General features: G+C 42.8%; 1 protein-coding gene across 1 annotated transcript; it reads right to left on the bottom strand.

Moving 5' to 3' along the window:
• Positions 1 to 3,600: 3,600 nt before the first annotated feature.
• LOC122029263 (flocculation protein FLO11-like) lies at positions 3,601 to 4,317 on the bottom strand. The gene has a single exon (XM_042588201.1). It carries the CDS (start codon positions 4,315 to 4,317, stop codon positions 3,601 to 3,603), a length of 717 nt encoding a protein of 238 aa, XP_042444135.1.
• Positions 4,318 to 15,048: the final 10,731 nt, after the last annotated feature.

The raw sequence follows: 15,048 nt of genomic DNA, 5'->3' as shown, positions 1-15,048 counted from the left end.
GGACTATGACTTTCCCTTTCTTTGAGTCCCTGGGCGGGGAGCTTTCCTCCATGGAGGCCTGCGGTTGCTCTTTCTTATTGTAACAATCCAGATCCTTGTGATAATAGTCCAGACCAGGTTCCCGATAGAAGGCTAGAGGAAATTCCTCGGGCTGCTTTCTCTTAGATCCTCTATCCGAGACATGAGTAGGGTCCTTGGAAATTGCAGACATCTTGTACGACCGTGAAGTAGTGGTTTGTTTTTCGGAAGCCGCCCGCCTCTTGGCCTCCTTGAACAATTCGTACTCCCCTGTCGTCATGGTTACGTTGATTCTTTCGGTCTCCTCCATCTTCACTAGGGGTGTAATCGAGCCGAGTCGAGCCGAACTCTTGGATGTTTGAGTTTGGCTCGTTTATAATCGAGCCGAGCTCGAGCTTTATTTAACGAATATATTCATGGCTCACGAGCTTATTCGAACTTTTATCGAGCCTAAACGAGCTTAATAAATATAAATTATAAATTTAAATATTCATTAAAAACTAAATTATATATTTTTAAAAAATTATAATATTCTTGTTAAAATTTATAATTTTATTCTAATAAATAAATTTAATATATTTGTCTATGTTTTTCATAAGTAGAGTGTAGAATCTATAAATTCAATATCAAAACTATTTTTTTTTATTTAAAAGTTGATTTATGAGCTTAACGAACATGTTCACGAGTTGACGAGCCGAATATTGTGAAGTTTAAGCTTGGTTTGTTTATCTTAACGAACCTCATTAAACAAGCTCAAACGAGCTTTTATCGAATCGAGTTTTGAATAGCTCACGAGCGGCTTGGCTCATTTACACCCCTAATCTTCATGCTGCAGAATAGGTGAAGGAAGTTCCCACAGACGACACCAAATTGATCCTGTCCGGAATCTGAGTCAGACGAAGGTCGGATGAGCTATCCCTGGTGTTGACAGAGAGACGACTATGACACTCTTATCATATGTGCCCTAGAGAACGGACCCCCACGTGGCGTTGACGGACGGTGGTAACTAAGTCGGTGGTACTTAAGCTTTGTGCTCACTCAGACAAGTACACGGAACGTTAGATGCCAGAAACCAGGGAAAATATCCCCAGAACAAGCCCTTCGATACTCATGTCAGGTACGTTTTCCCCAGAAGAACAGTGTACAGAGGAGAAAGAAAAGTAGAAGACAAGTGCGAATGTGCGAGAGAGCATACCTGCTCAAGGGAGAGGACCTCCCTTTTTATATGACAGTGTGTACCTCTGGAGCCTGACTTATATCAGGGAATGTCAGGTGTTAGGACCTGTCTAGTGATGGAGGACGCGTAACACCCTATTATGAACTGGAAGAAGGTTTCAGTCGCAGATAACCGCAGACCATTAGAATATTCCATGACATACAGCCGTTATTCTCTAACATATCAGATTAGAATGCATAGGGGTGCCTCAGTTATCGAGGTTTCACATCAGATCAGAATGCATGGAGGCTCCCCGGATGAACTGAGGCGCCCCCAATGCCCTATAAAAGAAGTCTTCGACCATAGCTCTTATCACTAATTCTGATATAAGTTTCTACTCAATTATACTACGCTTTCATCTTGCAACTATTGTGTTGCAATCGTATTGCATCGAATTCACGCTTGAGCTAACTTCTAGTATTGGTAAAAGTTTAATTAGTAATTATTATTATACTTGCATATGAAAGTGTAGTTTGTTGTACTTTCTTTATCATTTGTATTCGATATCTTCGTTCGAAATTTTGTCAGAAGATAATTTTAGTAGATTGTTCATCGAAAAAGTCCCAAAGGGACATGAGCCTTGGAGTAATAGTTGTTGGACTACTAAACTAAGTAAACAACAAAAGTGTTCTTACTTTTTGCTATATTCTTTCTGTTGTTTTGTTTTTGCTATGTACTTGTATTTTCCAAAAAGATTTAAAAGTTGAAAAGAAAAGAATTTAAAAATGAGGTTCACCCATTCTCTTTCATTTGCTTCGATCCTACAACTTAAGAAAGACTTACTATGGGTGCGGTGGTCCATCTTCAATACCTTCAATTTGTGGCATTGGTAGAGAAATTCACCTTTGATAAAGCGACTCCTATAGATTCGGGACTAAATGGTGCAACAAGCCGGAGGCCATGATGTAGTTAACATGAAATTTATCGAATGGTTCATTGTGGAGAAGTAAGGGGTTGCCAAAGCCTATGATTTCTTTCAACCGCGAGGTGCCCAACAACAATGGGTCAAGATGGTATGGAAACCTTACCTACTTCCCAAACATCACTTCATCTTCTGGCTATTGGCGCATGGTAGGCTGCAGAAGACGGATCAGATGCCATACGTAGAGAGGATCTTCCTCAAGATTCGGATACATGTTTAGATATGTGTCTACCGCTCTATGGACACCTAGTGCTTGTACATTTCTTTTGCTATATACATATTTACTATAAATAATGTTCGTTATGAGTAATGTCCACCAACAAAATTTGTGAATTTTATTCATAAAAAATCTTATTAAATTTGTAAATAAATAAAAAATATAGACTTGAACAACATGTGTAAATTAAAAAAACAATTAAGTTTGAACAAAATTTAAACTCTTTTTAAGAGTCAACACTCCATTTTGATAGTTTAATTCATTTTTAGATGTAATTTTTACTTTATCAATTGTGATAAAAGGTGATTCGTTCATCCCTAATATTTTCATCAATTCGTCCCTAGGTTAACACGGAGGAGATAAATTACGGAGGCTACTAGTCCAGACAATGACTTGATTCGATTGAGATAATTTATAATCTTATTATTAAGATAAATTTAAAATATAATTTTGTATATTTATTATATAGAGAAAAATAATGAAAAGATGTCCACCATTTACAAAATCTTCAAAACATTTCATTTTCAATTAAAGTCGAATGAATATCTCATTTAACATAAATTATCAAGAATATCTTTTATTATTTTATCACTCATAAAGCTAGTTATTATTTTTTAAAATAATAATTTTATATTATTTTAATTTTCTTTCTCTAAATAATAATTAAATTAAAATACCATTTTAACTAGTAGAAAATATTCAAATGAATATTTTCTTATTACGACATGGAAATTAGCATATAATTTTTACACATGGTAGAAAATAACATATAACTTTTATACCATGAAAAAATTAGTTGCTAGTTTTTAGCACAATTACTTTAAATCATTTTGATTTTATTTCTATGAACAATAATTTAATTAAAATAATATTTTTAACTAGTAAAATAATTTATAAAGACAGTATAATATTCATTATATTTCAAATAAATATTATTTAATCATAATTTATCGTGTAAAAATTAATATATAATTTCTATCAATTATAAAAATTAATATGTAATTTTTATACACTGAATGATTAAATAATATAAAAGTATTTTGGACCATTTAAAGTTAAATATGGCATCCATTTGATTTTAATTAAAAATGAGACGGCCTTTAATTGTAAAATTCAAATATGCATCGTATATTCGTATGCCCCCTATTTGATGAACTAGACAGTTTATATGGGCGCATACAGACATTTAAAAAAAGGAAAAATAATAATAATAATAATATCAAAAATTTAGGAAGCAATGGCGGCAGCGGCTAAAGCTACCGCCACCGTGCGGAATGCGGTGGCAACGGCGGCATGGCTAGCCGAGGCGGTATCATCGGTAGAATCGTCGGCCGGACCTGGGGCCAGCAAATCGGATATGGAAGACGACACATCGGAGTCCGGAGCCCCTGGCGGCAGCAAGTCGTCTATGGGAGAGTCCGCCACGTCAAAATCTGGCCCTGGGACTTGTGCGGTGGCGGAGGGTGAGGGAGAGACGGACATTGAGGCGGAGGGAGAGGGGGAGGAATATGAAGCTTCACGAGTGGGAGAGGAGGAGGGGGAGGGGGAGGAATATGAAGCTTCAGGAGTGGGAGAGGAGGAGGGGGAGGGGGAGGGGGAGGAATATGAAGCTTCGGGAGTGGGAGAGGAGGAGGGGGAACTCGCCGGGGAGGAAGCGGGTCCGGAATTGGGTGCAGGGGCGGAAGCAGAAGGCGCCAGTCTGGGGGTTTGGTCCGGGGATGGGGTCGGAGCATCATCCGATTGATTGGGCGCCGCCGCCGCCGGGGAGTCGGCAGAGGGGGGCTGGGAGAAGCCGCTTGCGCTCGAATACGGAGAGCCAGGTGAGACAGAGGCAAAGGGCGAATGGGTAGTCGGCGAGGCTGCGGGTTGTTGGGCCCTGCCTGGGCCGGCGCCGGCCACAGCGAAGAGGAGGAGGAGGGCGGCGAGAGACGCGGTGCGGTTCATGTTGGCGGCGGCGGAGCGGAAGAATTTAAATTAATCGCGTCGGCGACGGTACTTATAGGCGCCGTGGAGGGTCGCGACCGTCGGAGTGAAGCAGAGGGTGACCGGTGGAATCGGTAGCGGTGGGTTCTGAAATGACCGGCGACGCGATCGAAACGGAGTGCGCGAAATTTTTATTATTATTTAGAAATTAATAAATAAATATGTAAATAATTTAATACGAATGAATTTTTTTTCATGGACTTTGTTTGATTAGTTAAAATGCCAACTTTTATCACTTAAATATATTTATCTTGTTCAATGATAAAATAATGGGATAAAAATAAAAATGATGTCTCCAATTAGGAGGTAAAGAATAAAAAAACGTATTCTTTTTTCCAAAAATATTAAAAGGACGTTTATTTAGATGTTTTATCCAGAGAATATTTACTATTTTCATACTTGTAACAGCTAATAGCTATCGCTAGCTACTATAATATTTACCAGCTATCAAGAAATTATTTTTTTTTTAATCTTCTCGAGGCGGTTCTATGGTTAAGATATAAGGTGTTACCATATGAGGTCTTGGAATCGAAATTCGGCGTGACTGAGCATAACCTCCCCCATATCTTGGTCATTTGTACTAATGGCTAGTAGTTTCCCGTGATTTATCTCCTCCGTGTTGACCTAGGGATGGATTGACGGGGGCGCTGGGACGAGCGAATCGCTTTTTTTTTTTTTTTTGTCACATGTAAAAGTTTTTTTTAGATGTTGCAATATGTAGGACCTAATATAATAGTGTACCAACTACTTAAAACTTCTGTAATTAATTTAAAATGATTTTATGGAAGTTTAAATAATTTTGATTAAATTAATAAATAATATTTTGATATAATAATATTTATTTAAAATTATTTTAAAGATTTTAATATTTATAGTTTTGTAATTGTGTAAGCAGCTACTTGTTGACTGCTGCAACCAAAAAAAAATAAATCATTTCAATCAAAATTGCTATACACAAAATATTATTACATCAAAAAATTATTTATCAATTAAACTTATTTAAACTTTATCAAAATAATTTTAAATGGGTCAAAATCATTTTAAAACAATTATAGTAACAAGGTAGTTGTTACATAGTTATAGCTAAACTTTAAACCCTAATCTTAAACGTTGAACACTTTTATATCAAAATTATTTATCAACTTAGTAAAAAAAAATTAAATGTTAACAAAATTATTTAAAAATATTTATAACAACTACCTAAATATTTACTACAAAATTATAGAAGTTACTAGGTAACTATTATAATACTATAATAGTATTCTATTAAGTGTTACATTGTAAAATACCGAAACTGGGCGGATACCCATTACGGAATTTTTCAGAATTTTTAAAAAAAATTTTGAAATTTTTCGGAGATCATATGGACGAGTTTACGGGCATAAAATTGGGCCCCGGGAAAACTTGTTTGGGCTACCCGTTTTAACGAGGAAAAGTTGAATTTTCCTTTTTGTTTTATTTTCTTTTCTTTTATTCCTTCGTTTCCTTTCTTCCTTGCTGAACCCACGCGCCCGACGTCGTGCCCTAACCGCACACGGCGATTTTCTTCTCCCCCCTCCCGCGTATAAAACCTAAGCCGTGGCCAAGGGAAGCTAAAGCTTCTCTTCTCCTTCCCTCTCGAGTCGCACACGACGGTTTCGCAGCAAGTTGTCAGACGGTGGAACACCGGCCGAGACTTCGGATTTAGGTAAGGTTGTAGTGTTTTGGGGCTTAATTCTAGTAAGAATCGTTTGTGCTAACTAGGGGTTGTTTGCAGTAACTTCACAGTAGCACCATCCATAGATTTTCGGCAAGAGCTACCTCCGGATAGCCATTTATTCCTCGACAGCAATACCACGATCGAAGTTGGGTGAGTTTGTTTGGATAGGTTTGATTCATTATATAGTTGGTGGTTCATGTGTAGTTAGGTTGACTTGTGGTTAAGTTAGGAATGGAACCCTAAGCTTTGGATTAGGGATAGTTAACTAGGATTAACTATTTAATTAGAGTTCTTGGAGAAAAATAATTTGGTTTAGCTATTTTGCTTATAATTAAACTTAGCTAAACTGTACGATTTATTACAGGACTTTGATTCGAGACGGTGTCTCGACGAGGGATCTATTTCGGATACGATCCTCTTATTGGAGACGGGTACTTTGACTTATCTTTTTAGATATGTCATTTGATATGTATAGTAGTGTTTTTAACAAATAGTAATGATTATGTTTCTTATCTGCATTGGTTGGTCACTACCCGATACCTGTTACATGCTTGTTTTGTTTACTTGTTATGCACTTCATGTTAGTACCTACCTGATTATACATGTGGCAAAAAAAAAGGTGGTTCGCTCCCCCCCAGCGCCCCCGCCAACCCGTCCCTAGGCCAACACGGAGGAGGTAAATCACGGGTGGCTTCTAGCCATTAGTACAAATGCCCAAGACATGGGGGAGGTTATGCTCGGTCACGCTGAGTTTCGACCCCAAGACCTCATGTGGCAACACCCCATGTGCTTATAGGGGTAGTGACATAGCCATGCTTTATTATGTTCAAGACCTAAGTTTTATACCTTATCTAATCTGTGTACCTTTGATTTGATTCTTTGTCCTATGGTACATATTTTGTAGAGATGGATAGATTTTGGATATTCCCATGCTTAGTATCATGCACCATCTCGCATGATTGCATGCTATGTGATAGTTGGCTCCATTATTGTTGAGCACATCGCCAGTTACATAGATCTGCACACATCACCACTCATGGGTTAGTGGTATGTCAGGCAGGTGTGTGGCAGTTCTGTTGTTAGGCTCCGCTGGTCTAATAACTCAGCGTGGTAGCCGGGAGACAGTTCTGCTCTGTTAGGCTCCGCTGGTCTGGAGACGCAACATGGTAGCCGGCAGACAGTTTACTCTGTTTGGCTCTATTGGTCCGCTCATGAGTAGTGTGATGCAGCGTGGTAGCCGGTAGAGATCCCTCCTCTGGACTTGCTTAGGGAGATGAGAGCATTGCGCTCCCCCACTTATGATTTGGGTTAGGAGGATAGGCGTACTCCGACAGAATCCCGTCCACTCGGTCACTCATCAGGAATAGTGATGGCAGAGTTCATGGTTGTCACAACCCTACCCATTCGGTCTCATCATCGTGTGTGAGATGGCTGACTGGCAGTAGGGGTGACCAGGACATGTCATTGGCATCATACGTATTGATACATTTATTGCTTGTGTTTGCTGCACTTATATGCTGCATATTCGATGGATGCATTTGTTTGACATGCATACAGGATTTCTATACCTCTCGGATTTTTTATCCATACACCGGGTCCTGGTTAGTACAGTTGTTCTCCTATTTATTTCAGTTGCATTTATCCTTCTTATATCAGGAGACTGTACGCATGGTTAGTGCTATTTGTTATTTTCTTTATTATGCATATCAGTAGTTACCCGCTGAGAAGTTGACTCACCCCGTGGATATTTACTATTTTCATGTTGAGGTTGTCCGGAGGAGTTCCAGTCGCTAGTCCCCTGCAGCTTGCAAGGATATTTTTATGGGGTCTTTTGGTTTTATTTCTTATTGCATTATCTGGGCTTGTACTAGTTTTGCTTTATGGATATTGTATGGTTTATTTTATTGTCGATGGATTTTTATTGGATATGTTTTGTTACATGCCTCCCTGGATGGTAGAAGAGGTGAGTTCATTGTGATTTGTGTTTTATAAGTGTAGTGGAGTAGGATATCGGATTTGAGCTTTATGGGTGTAGTTGAGTAGGATTTTTGAGATGACTTTTCTTTATCGTTACATTAGTGTAGTTTTACTATTAAACTGCGTGGTGATTGCTTATTTTATATATGTATGTTCCGGTCGTGTTGGCCGAGGTATCTGGATGATGTAGTAAGTTTCATATTGTCACCCGTTCAGGGGAGATGCTGTCGAAATTTCTTCTGGCAGGGACTCCTCCGGGGTGTGACAATTTATTTGGTATCAGAACCAAGTTTTCGGATGCTTGGTTTTTCGTATTTTGTTGTGGCAAGTCAAGTTTTGTGTGTTGGATTTTCGAAATAATCTGATACCAATTTATTTGGTATCAGAGCCAGGTTGACGATACTTGTTTGTTTTTCGTGTTACGAATTTTCGAGATTAATCTGATACCAATTTATTGGTATCAGAGCGGGTTACGATACCTGCTTTTGGTGTTCTGGATTTTAGGGTTAGCCCAGGTTGCTAGTAAACTTGGGTATTTATTTTCGGATTTGTTTGGATTTCCATTTTGGATTTGTACGGATTTCCGTCGATTTTCTCATATGGGATTCCGAGGTCATAAAGGGGGGCTGGACAACGACGGGACATCTCCAGACAACAAATAGGTATAAAGATAATTTTTATAATTTTGTTACTTGTAGTAATATATGTGATATAACTTAACAGATATAAGGAGATCTACACAAGTAGCTGCGAGACGTGGTGCTCGACAGCCACGTAAAAGGACTTTGGAATCTCTAGCAATAGACTCGCCAGAGATCCCTACTAGGTTTGAGCTTGTCGGTCAGGGACAGCCTCAAGATACTGCGGGTGCGTCGGGCTCTCAGACCCCGATGACTCCTTTAGAGGTACCTACCTCGGCTGCACCCGCTATACCCACCCCTATCGTATTTACGGTACCACTAGGGGGTACCACTGGCATACCCTGCACCTTCTTCGGTCGAGCCTACGGCGTACCAGGCACCATCCCCACCTGGACCTATCATGTACCCGACACCAGTGGCACCTGTGCCTACCACCACCTATCGTACCTCCAGCTGCAACCACCTATATCGACCTTGCAGTACCACCAGTGGTACATGCTCCAGCTTATGCAGCAGCACCGGGAGTACCTCCCCCGGTCTATCCAGCGGTATTACCTGTAGCACCAGCTCCAGTGGTTCCGCAAGTTCCTGCAGCCGTCCCTACACACCTCACTAATATTGTCGCGACACGAGCCCGGGTCCCAGCATTGGCAGAGTCGATGAAGAGTCGATTCACACTCTTCCGAGGAGAGCTTGATCCGAGCGTGGCCCAGTCCTGGATAGAGACCATGGAGCGGACTTTCTTTTACATGGCTTGCTCCGAGTGGGAGAAAGTAGAGCTAGCTGCTTTCCATTTACGGGATGAGGCCGACACCTGGTGGGTTACGCAGTGTTCCATCATAGGCGAGCAGAGCATCACCTGGGTCATATTCAGAGAGGTTTTTGAGAGCCGCTACTTCCCACGGGCATATCAGAGGACTCGCCGTCAGGATTTTCTGAGTCTGTGACAGAACAACCGCTCGGTGATAGAGTAAAATCCGGAGTTTAATCAGTTTGACAGATTTTGTCCAGAACTAGTTGCCGAGGACAGTTCCCGTATGCAGCAGTTTATCCAGGGACTGGATGGAAATCTGCAAGTAAAGCTTGTCGGTTTTGGGAACGCATCTTACATAGAGACACTGGATCGAGCCCTGATGATAGAGTCAGCTCACCAGAGAGCCTATCCGGACAAGAAAAGAAAGCAGATGGGCCAGACATCTGGACAGATCCAGCACCCATAGGCTACACAGCGGCAGAGTGGTCGTAGTCGGCCAGGTCGGGGTACTTCTGGGGCTTTTGGTCAGCCACAGAAGTCGAGGCGGTCTTCATTAGGACGTTTCCAGCCTCCTCAGCAGACCTAGAAACAAACCGCCAGTGACATCCACTGCGCCCGGTGTGGATCTAGAGAGCACACCACATCAACCTGCACCATGGGACAGTCAGTTTGCTATTATTGCAAACTGCATGGGCACATGAGTCGAGATTGTTCGCTGAAGGCTTAGCATGTTGCTTCCGGAGTTTCTGGTCATGGAGTTCAACTTAGTCAGCCAGGGACTCAGCGAGGAGGGCATAGAGCCCAATCTTCACATCGGCAGCAGAGGATAGCTCCCCTGTAGTTGTTGCTTATGGTATGTATAGACAGGAGGACCCTAGTGCCCTCATGGTACCACAGAGTTCTATTGTGGGACCCCCGTATCAGCTGCAGCCTCAGCCCCTAGTCTAGTATCTGCAACCCCAACCACTGGTCCAGTACCAGTCATCGCCCCAGACGTCGGTCTAGTATCAGTCTCAACCTACCTATCAGCTTCTGGCTCAGTACCCGGCACCGTCATAGTGGCAGGCTCAGACTCAGGCGTAGCAGCCTTTGGCAGCACTACCACCTCCTCCACCGCTAGAGACTGGACATATTCATGCGGTGACCAGAGAGGATGCGCAGGGGGCCGACGGATTCATTTTCCGTTGTACGATTTCCATTTATGCCTTATCTGCTGATATGCTGATAGATACCGGTAGCTCGCATTCTTTTATATCCCGTACCTTTATGAGGGAGATTGGTATATTACCCACCTTCAGACCGCAGCCACTGACCGTCTCTCTACCGTCCGATGATGCTTTGGACATCACCAAGGAGGTCAAAGGTTGCTCGTTAGACTTTCGCAATCAGATACTTACGGTAGATCTTTTGGTACTGGAAATGGTCGAGTTCGACATTATCCTTGGCATGGATTGGTTGTCTATATATAATGCCACGGTTGATTGCTAGGCGAGGGTGGTCACATTCCGGCCTCCGAACCAACCCTCATGGGATTTCACTGGCATCAGAGACGATGGCATATCGATCATTCAGCGATTCAGGCTCAGAAGCTACTATTACATGGTTGTCAGGGTTTTCTGTTATCCTTGATTCATACTAAAGACGACAGTAGTACTCAACTCTCCGACATTCCAGTAGTCCGAGAGTATCCGGATGTATTTCCAGAGGAGCTACCAGGTTTGCCTCCCAGAAGGCAAGTGGAGTTTGCTATTGAGTTGATTCCAGGAACCGCGCTGATATCGAAAGCTCCTTATCGTATGACACCTAAAGAGTTGAACGAACTGAAGGTTCAACTCTAGGAGATTTTAGACAGGGGATTTATACGCCCTAGTGCTTCTCCATAGGGTTCTCCGATATTATTTATCAAGAAAAAGGATGGTACACTGAGGTTGTGCATTGATTACAGACAGTTGAATGCAGTGACCGTCAGAAATAAGTATCCTTTACCACGAATCGAGGATTTATTTGATCAGCTTAGAGGTACCTCAGTGTATTCTAAGATTGATCTGCGATCCAGATATTATCAGCTGAGAGTCAGAGAATTTGATATTCAGAAGATAGCATTCCGTACCAGATACGACCATTATGAGTTTTTGGTAATGTCGTTTGGGCTTACCAATGCTCCAGCGGTGTTTATGGATTTGATGAACCGCGTCTTCTTGGAGTATCTTGATCAGTTTGTTATCGTTTTCATCGATGACATATTGGTTTACTCGCGTTCCGAGGAGGAGAATGCGCAACATCTTCGCACAGTCTTGGAGACTCTTCAACGATATTAGCTGTACGTGAAGTTCAGCAAGTGTGCTTTCTGACTATCCTCAGTCGGTTGTCTGGGGCACGTGGTCTCTAGCCGAGGTATTTCAGTAGACCCTCAGATAATCGAGGTTGTCACCAGTTGGGAGCAGCCGAAATCAGTATAGGAGATTCGCAATTTTCTGGGACTAGCTGGATATTACAGACGGTTCATCGAGAGTTTCTCCCGGATTGCTATGCTGCTGACACGCCTGACCAGGAAAGGCATGAAGTTCACTTGGATAGAAGACTGCAAGACCAACTTTCAGGAGCTGAAGTGGAGATTAGTGTCGATACCAGTTTTGGTTTTGCCCGCTAGAGAGGACGGATTCGTGCTCTACACCGACGCATCTCTACAGGGTTTGGGCGCTGTTCTGATGCAGCACGGCAGGGTAGTCTCCTATGCTTCTCGTCAGTTGAAGGAGCATGAGAAGAACTACCAGTGCATGATTTGGAGCTAGCCACCATCATCTTTGCTTTGAATATTTGGCGGCATCATCTGTACGACATTACCTTTGAGATTCTTACGAATCATAAGAGTCTCAAATATATTTTCACTCAGAAGGAACTCAATCTCCGACAGAGGAGATGGATAGAGTTCCTGAAGGATTACGATTGTACCATTAGCTACCACCCGGGGAAAGTTAATGTGGTTGCCGATGCACTCAGCAGGAGGTCCAGAGGGACTTTTGCTTGCCACCGGGCATCAGTCACAGACTTGATTCAGGGTTTCTCCGAGTTAGGCCTTGAGGAGCAGGGACAGACAAAGCAGGGTATTCTTGTTACCATGGTTGCTCAGTCGTCGATCAGGACGAGGATCCGAGAGGCCCAGGCCGGTGATCAGCATTTTCAGTTCATTGACAGCCAGATAGCATTCGGGCAGCAAACCGAGTTCACACGAGATGAGAAGGGTATTATATACTTCCAAGGCAGATTATGCGTACCTCAGTCTCACTCGGTCTTACAGGAGCTACTTCAGGAGGCTCATCGCTCTCGATTTATGATCCACCCAAAAGGGACTCGCATGTATCGAGATTTGAGGCATTCCTACTGGTGGAACGATATAAAGAAAGATATCGCGGAATTCGTAGTTAGATGTCTTGTCTGTCAACATGTGAAGGCTGAGCACCAAAGACCTGCTGGATTACTTCAGCGAATTCCTATTCCTGAGTGGAAATGGGAACACATTACCATAGACTTTGTGGTGGGTTTGCCTAGGACACGTCGAGGCCATGACGCGATTTGGGTAATCGTTGATCGATTAACTAAATCCGCGCACTTCTTAGCGATCTGGAAGATTGATTCTCTGGATCGATTGGCAGATCTGTATTGCTTGGAGATCTTCAGATTACATGGTGTTCCTTTGAGTATTATTTCAGATAAAGACCTATGGTTCGTGTCTCGATTCTGGCAGAATATGTAGCAGGCTTTGGGCACTCAGCTCTGTTTCAGTACAACTTTCCATCAGCAGACAGATGGACAGTCAGAGCGGACCATTCAAACTCTAGAGGACTTACTGAGGTCTTGTGTATTGGATTTCGGAGGCAGTTGGGAGGACCATTTTCCATTGGTAGAGTTCGCCTACAATAACAGCTTTCATTCGGCTATCCAGATGGCACCGTTTGAAGCGTTGTATAGTAGACCTTGTCGGACATCCACCCTCTGGGATGAGGTTGGGGAGGCCCAGCTGTTGGGACCTCATAGAGCTTAGCATGAGGCAGAGTTGGTCTGTACTATCAGACGAAGGATGTCAGAGGCGTATGACCGCCAGAAGAGTTATGCTGATCGGAGACGGAGACCCTTGGAGTTCTCTACTAGCGACCATGTATTTCTACGAGTTTCACCTACGAAAGGGGTGAAGAGATTTGGCCTCAGAGATAAGCTAGCTTCACGGTACATTGACCCTTTCTAGATCCTGGAGAGAATTGGAGTGGTAGCTTATCGTCTGGCACTATCACCGTCCCTGGCAAGCGTCCACGACGTATTCCACATATCTATGTTGAGGAGATACGTACCCGACCCGACACATGTGCTGACAGATATTTCAGTTCCCCTTCAGCCTGACGCTACCTACGAGAAGGTCCCGGTACGGATCCTGGACCGGAAAGAGCGTCAGTTGCGGAACAAGACTATCCGTCTGGTTAAAGTTGGATGGCAGCATCATTCAGACGAGGAGGCTACTTGGGAGCTTGAGGATACGATTCGAGCTCGATACCCCCATCTTTTCACTTGAGGAATGTGGGTTATTTTTCGTTCAGCAATTGTATTCTTTATCTGTTGTTAGTACTTGCTGATGGTAGATAATGAAATTTGGGGACCAAATTTTTTATTAGTGGGGGAGAATGTAAAATACTAAAACTGGGTGGATAACCATTACGGAATTTTTCAGAATTTTTAGAAATTTTTCTGGAATTTTTCGGAGACCGTATGGATGAGTTTACGGGAATAAAATTGGGCCTCGGAAAACCTTGTTTGGGCTACCCTATTTTTGTTGGGACCGAAATATAGCTAGAGGGGAGGTGAATAGCTCGTCGCGTGCTCGTGATTGGTGTTGCTTGTTTCTTCAAAGATGTGCAACGGAAATATACAAGAAACAACACACATAACGCTAACAAGTAGATTTACTTGGTATCCACCTCCAAAGGAGGTGACTAGTCCAAGGATCCACACACTCACATGCACCTCCACTAATAAACACTCCTTTTCGGTAACTACCGAAGGCGGAGAAGCCCTACAAGTTCACACTACAAGAAGAAAGGGAAAGGGAAACAAAAAATACAGCACAAGCTTACAAGGGAACCCTAACCCTAGCTCTCTTCTTCAACTGTAGATCCGCCTCTTGACTTGGAAAACCTCCAAGAACCTTCAAGAACTGGCGATCTGAACTTTGTGGAGAAGCTGTGGAGTTGCTGTGAAGATCTGAGATGAATGTCGTGAGTTCTGCCGAAGGAATCGAATGCCTGCAGCTAAATACGACGCCAACGGTCGGATCCCGATCGATTGGATTGCTCCCAATCGATCGGGGAGACTTTGGATCGATCCACTGATCGATCCCGAGCACCTCTGTGCTCTCGGGAAATGCCTGGATCGATCGGTTGATCGATCCAGGGCTTATCGCGCAACATCACCATCTCCCAATCGATCCACTGATCGATTGGGAGCTCTGGATCGATCGGCTGATCAATCCAGAGGCATTCTGTGCGCACGACATTTCTTCCCAATCGATTGTTTGATCGATTGGGAGGAGCTCTGTCGTAGGGACTCACCCGATCGATCAGCTGATCGATTGG

This window comes from Zingiber officinale, chromosome 10B, assembly GCF_018446385.1.
Source record: "Zingiber officinale cultivar Zhangliang chromosome 10B, Zo_v1.1, whole genome shotgun sequence".
Lineage (NCBI taxonomy): Eukaryota > Viridiplantae > Streptophyta > Magnoliopsida > Zingiberales > Zingiberaceae > Zingiber > Zingiber officinale.
The sequence above is the reverse complement of the archived record's forward strand: the minus strand, read 5'-3'. Positions and strand labels throughout refer to the sequence as shown.

Excerpts from the sequence above, each read along its gene's own strand:
- LOC122029263 (XM_042588201.1), bottom strand. The coding sequence starts at position 4,317 with ATGAACCGCACCGCGTCTCTCGCCGCCCTCCTCCTCCTCTTCGCTGTG.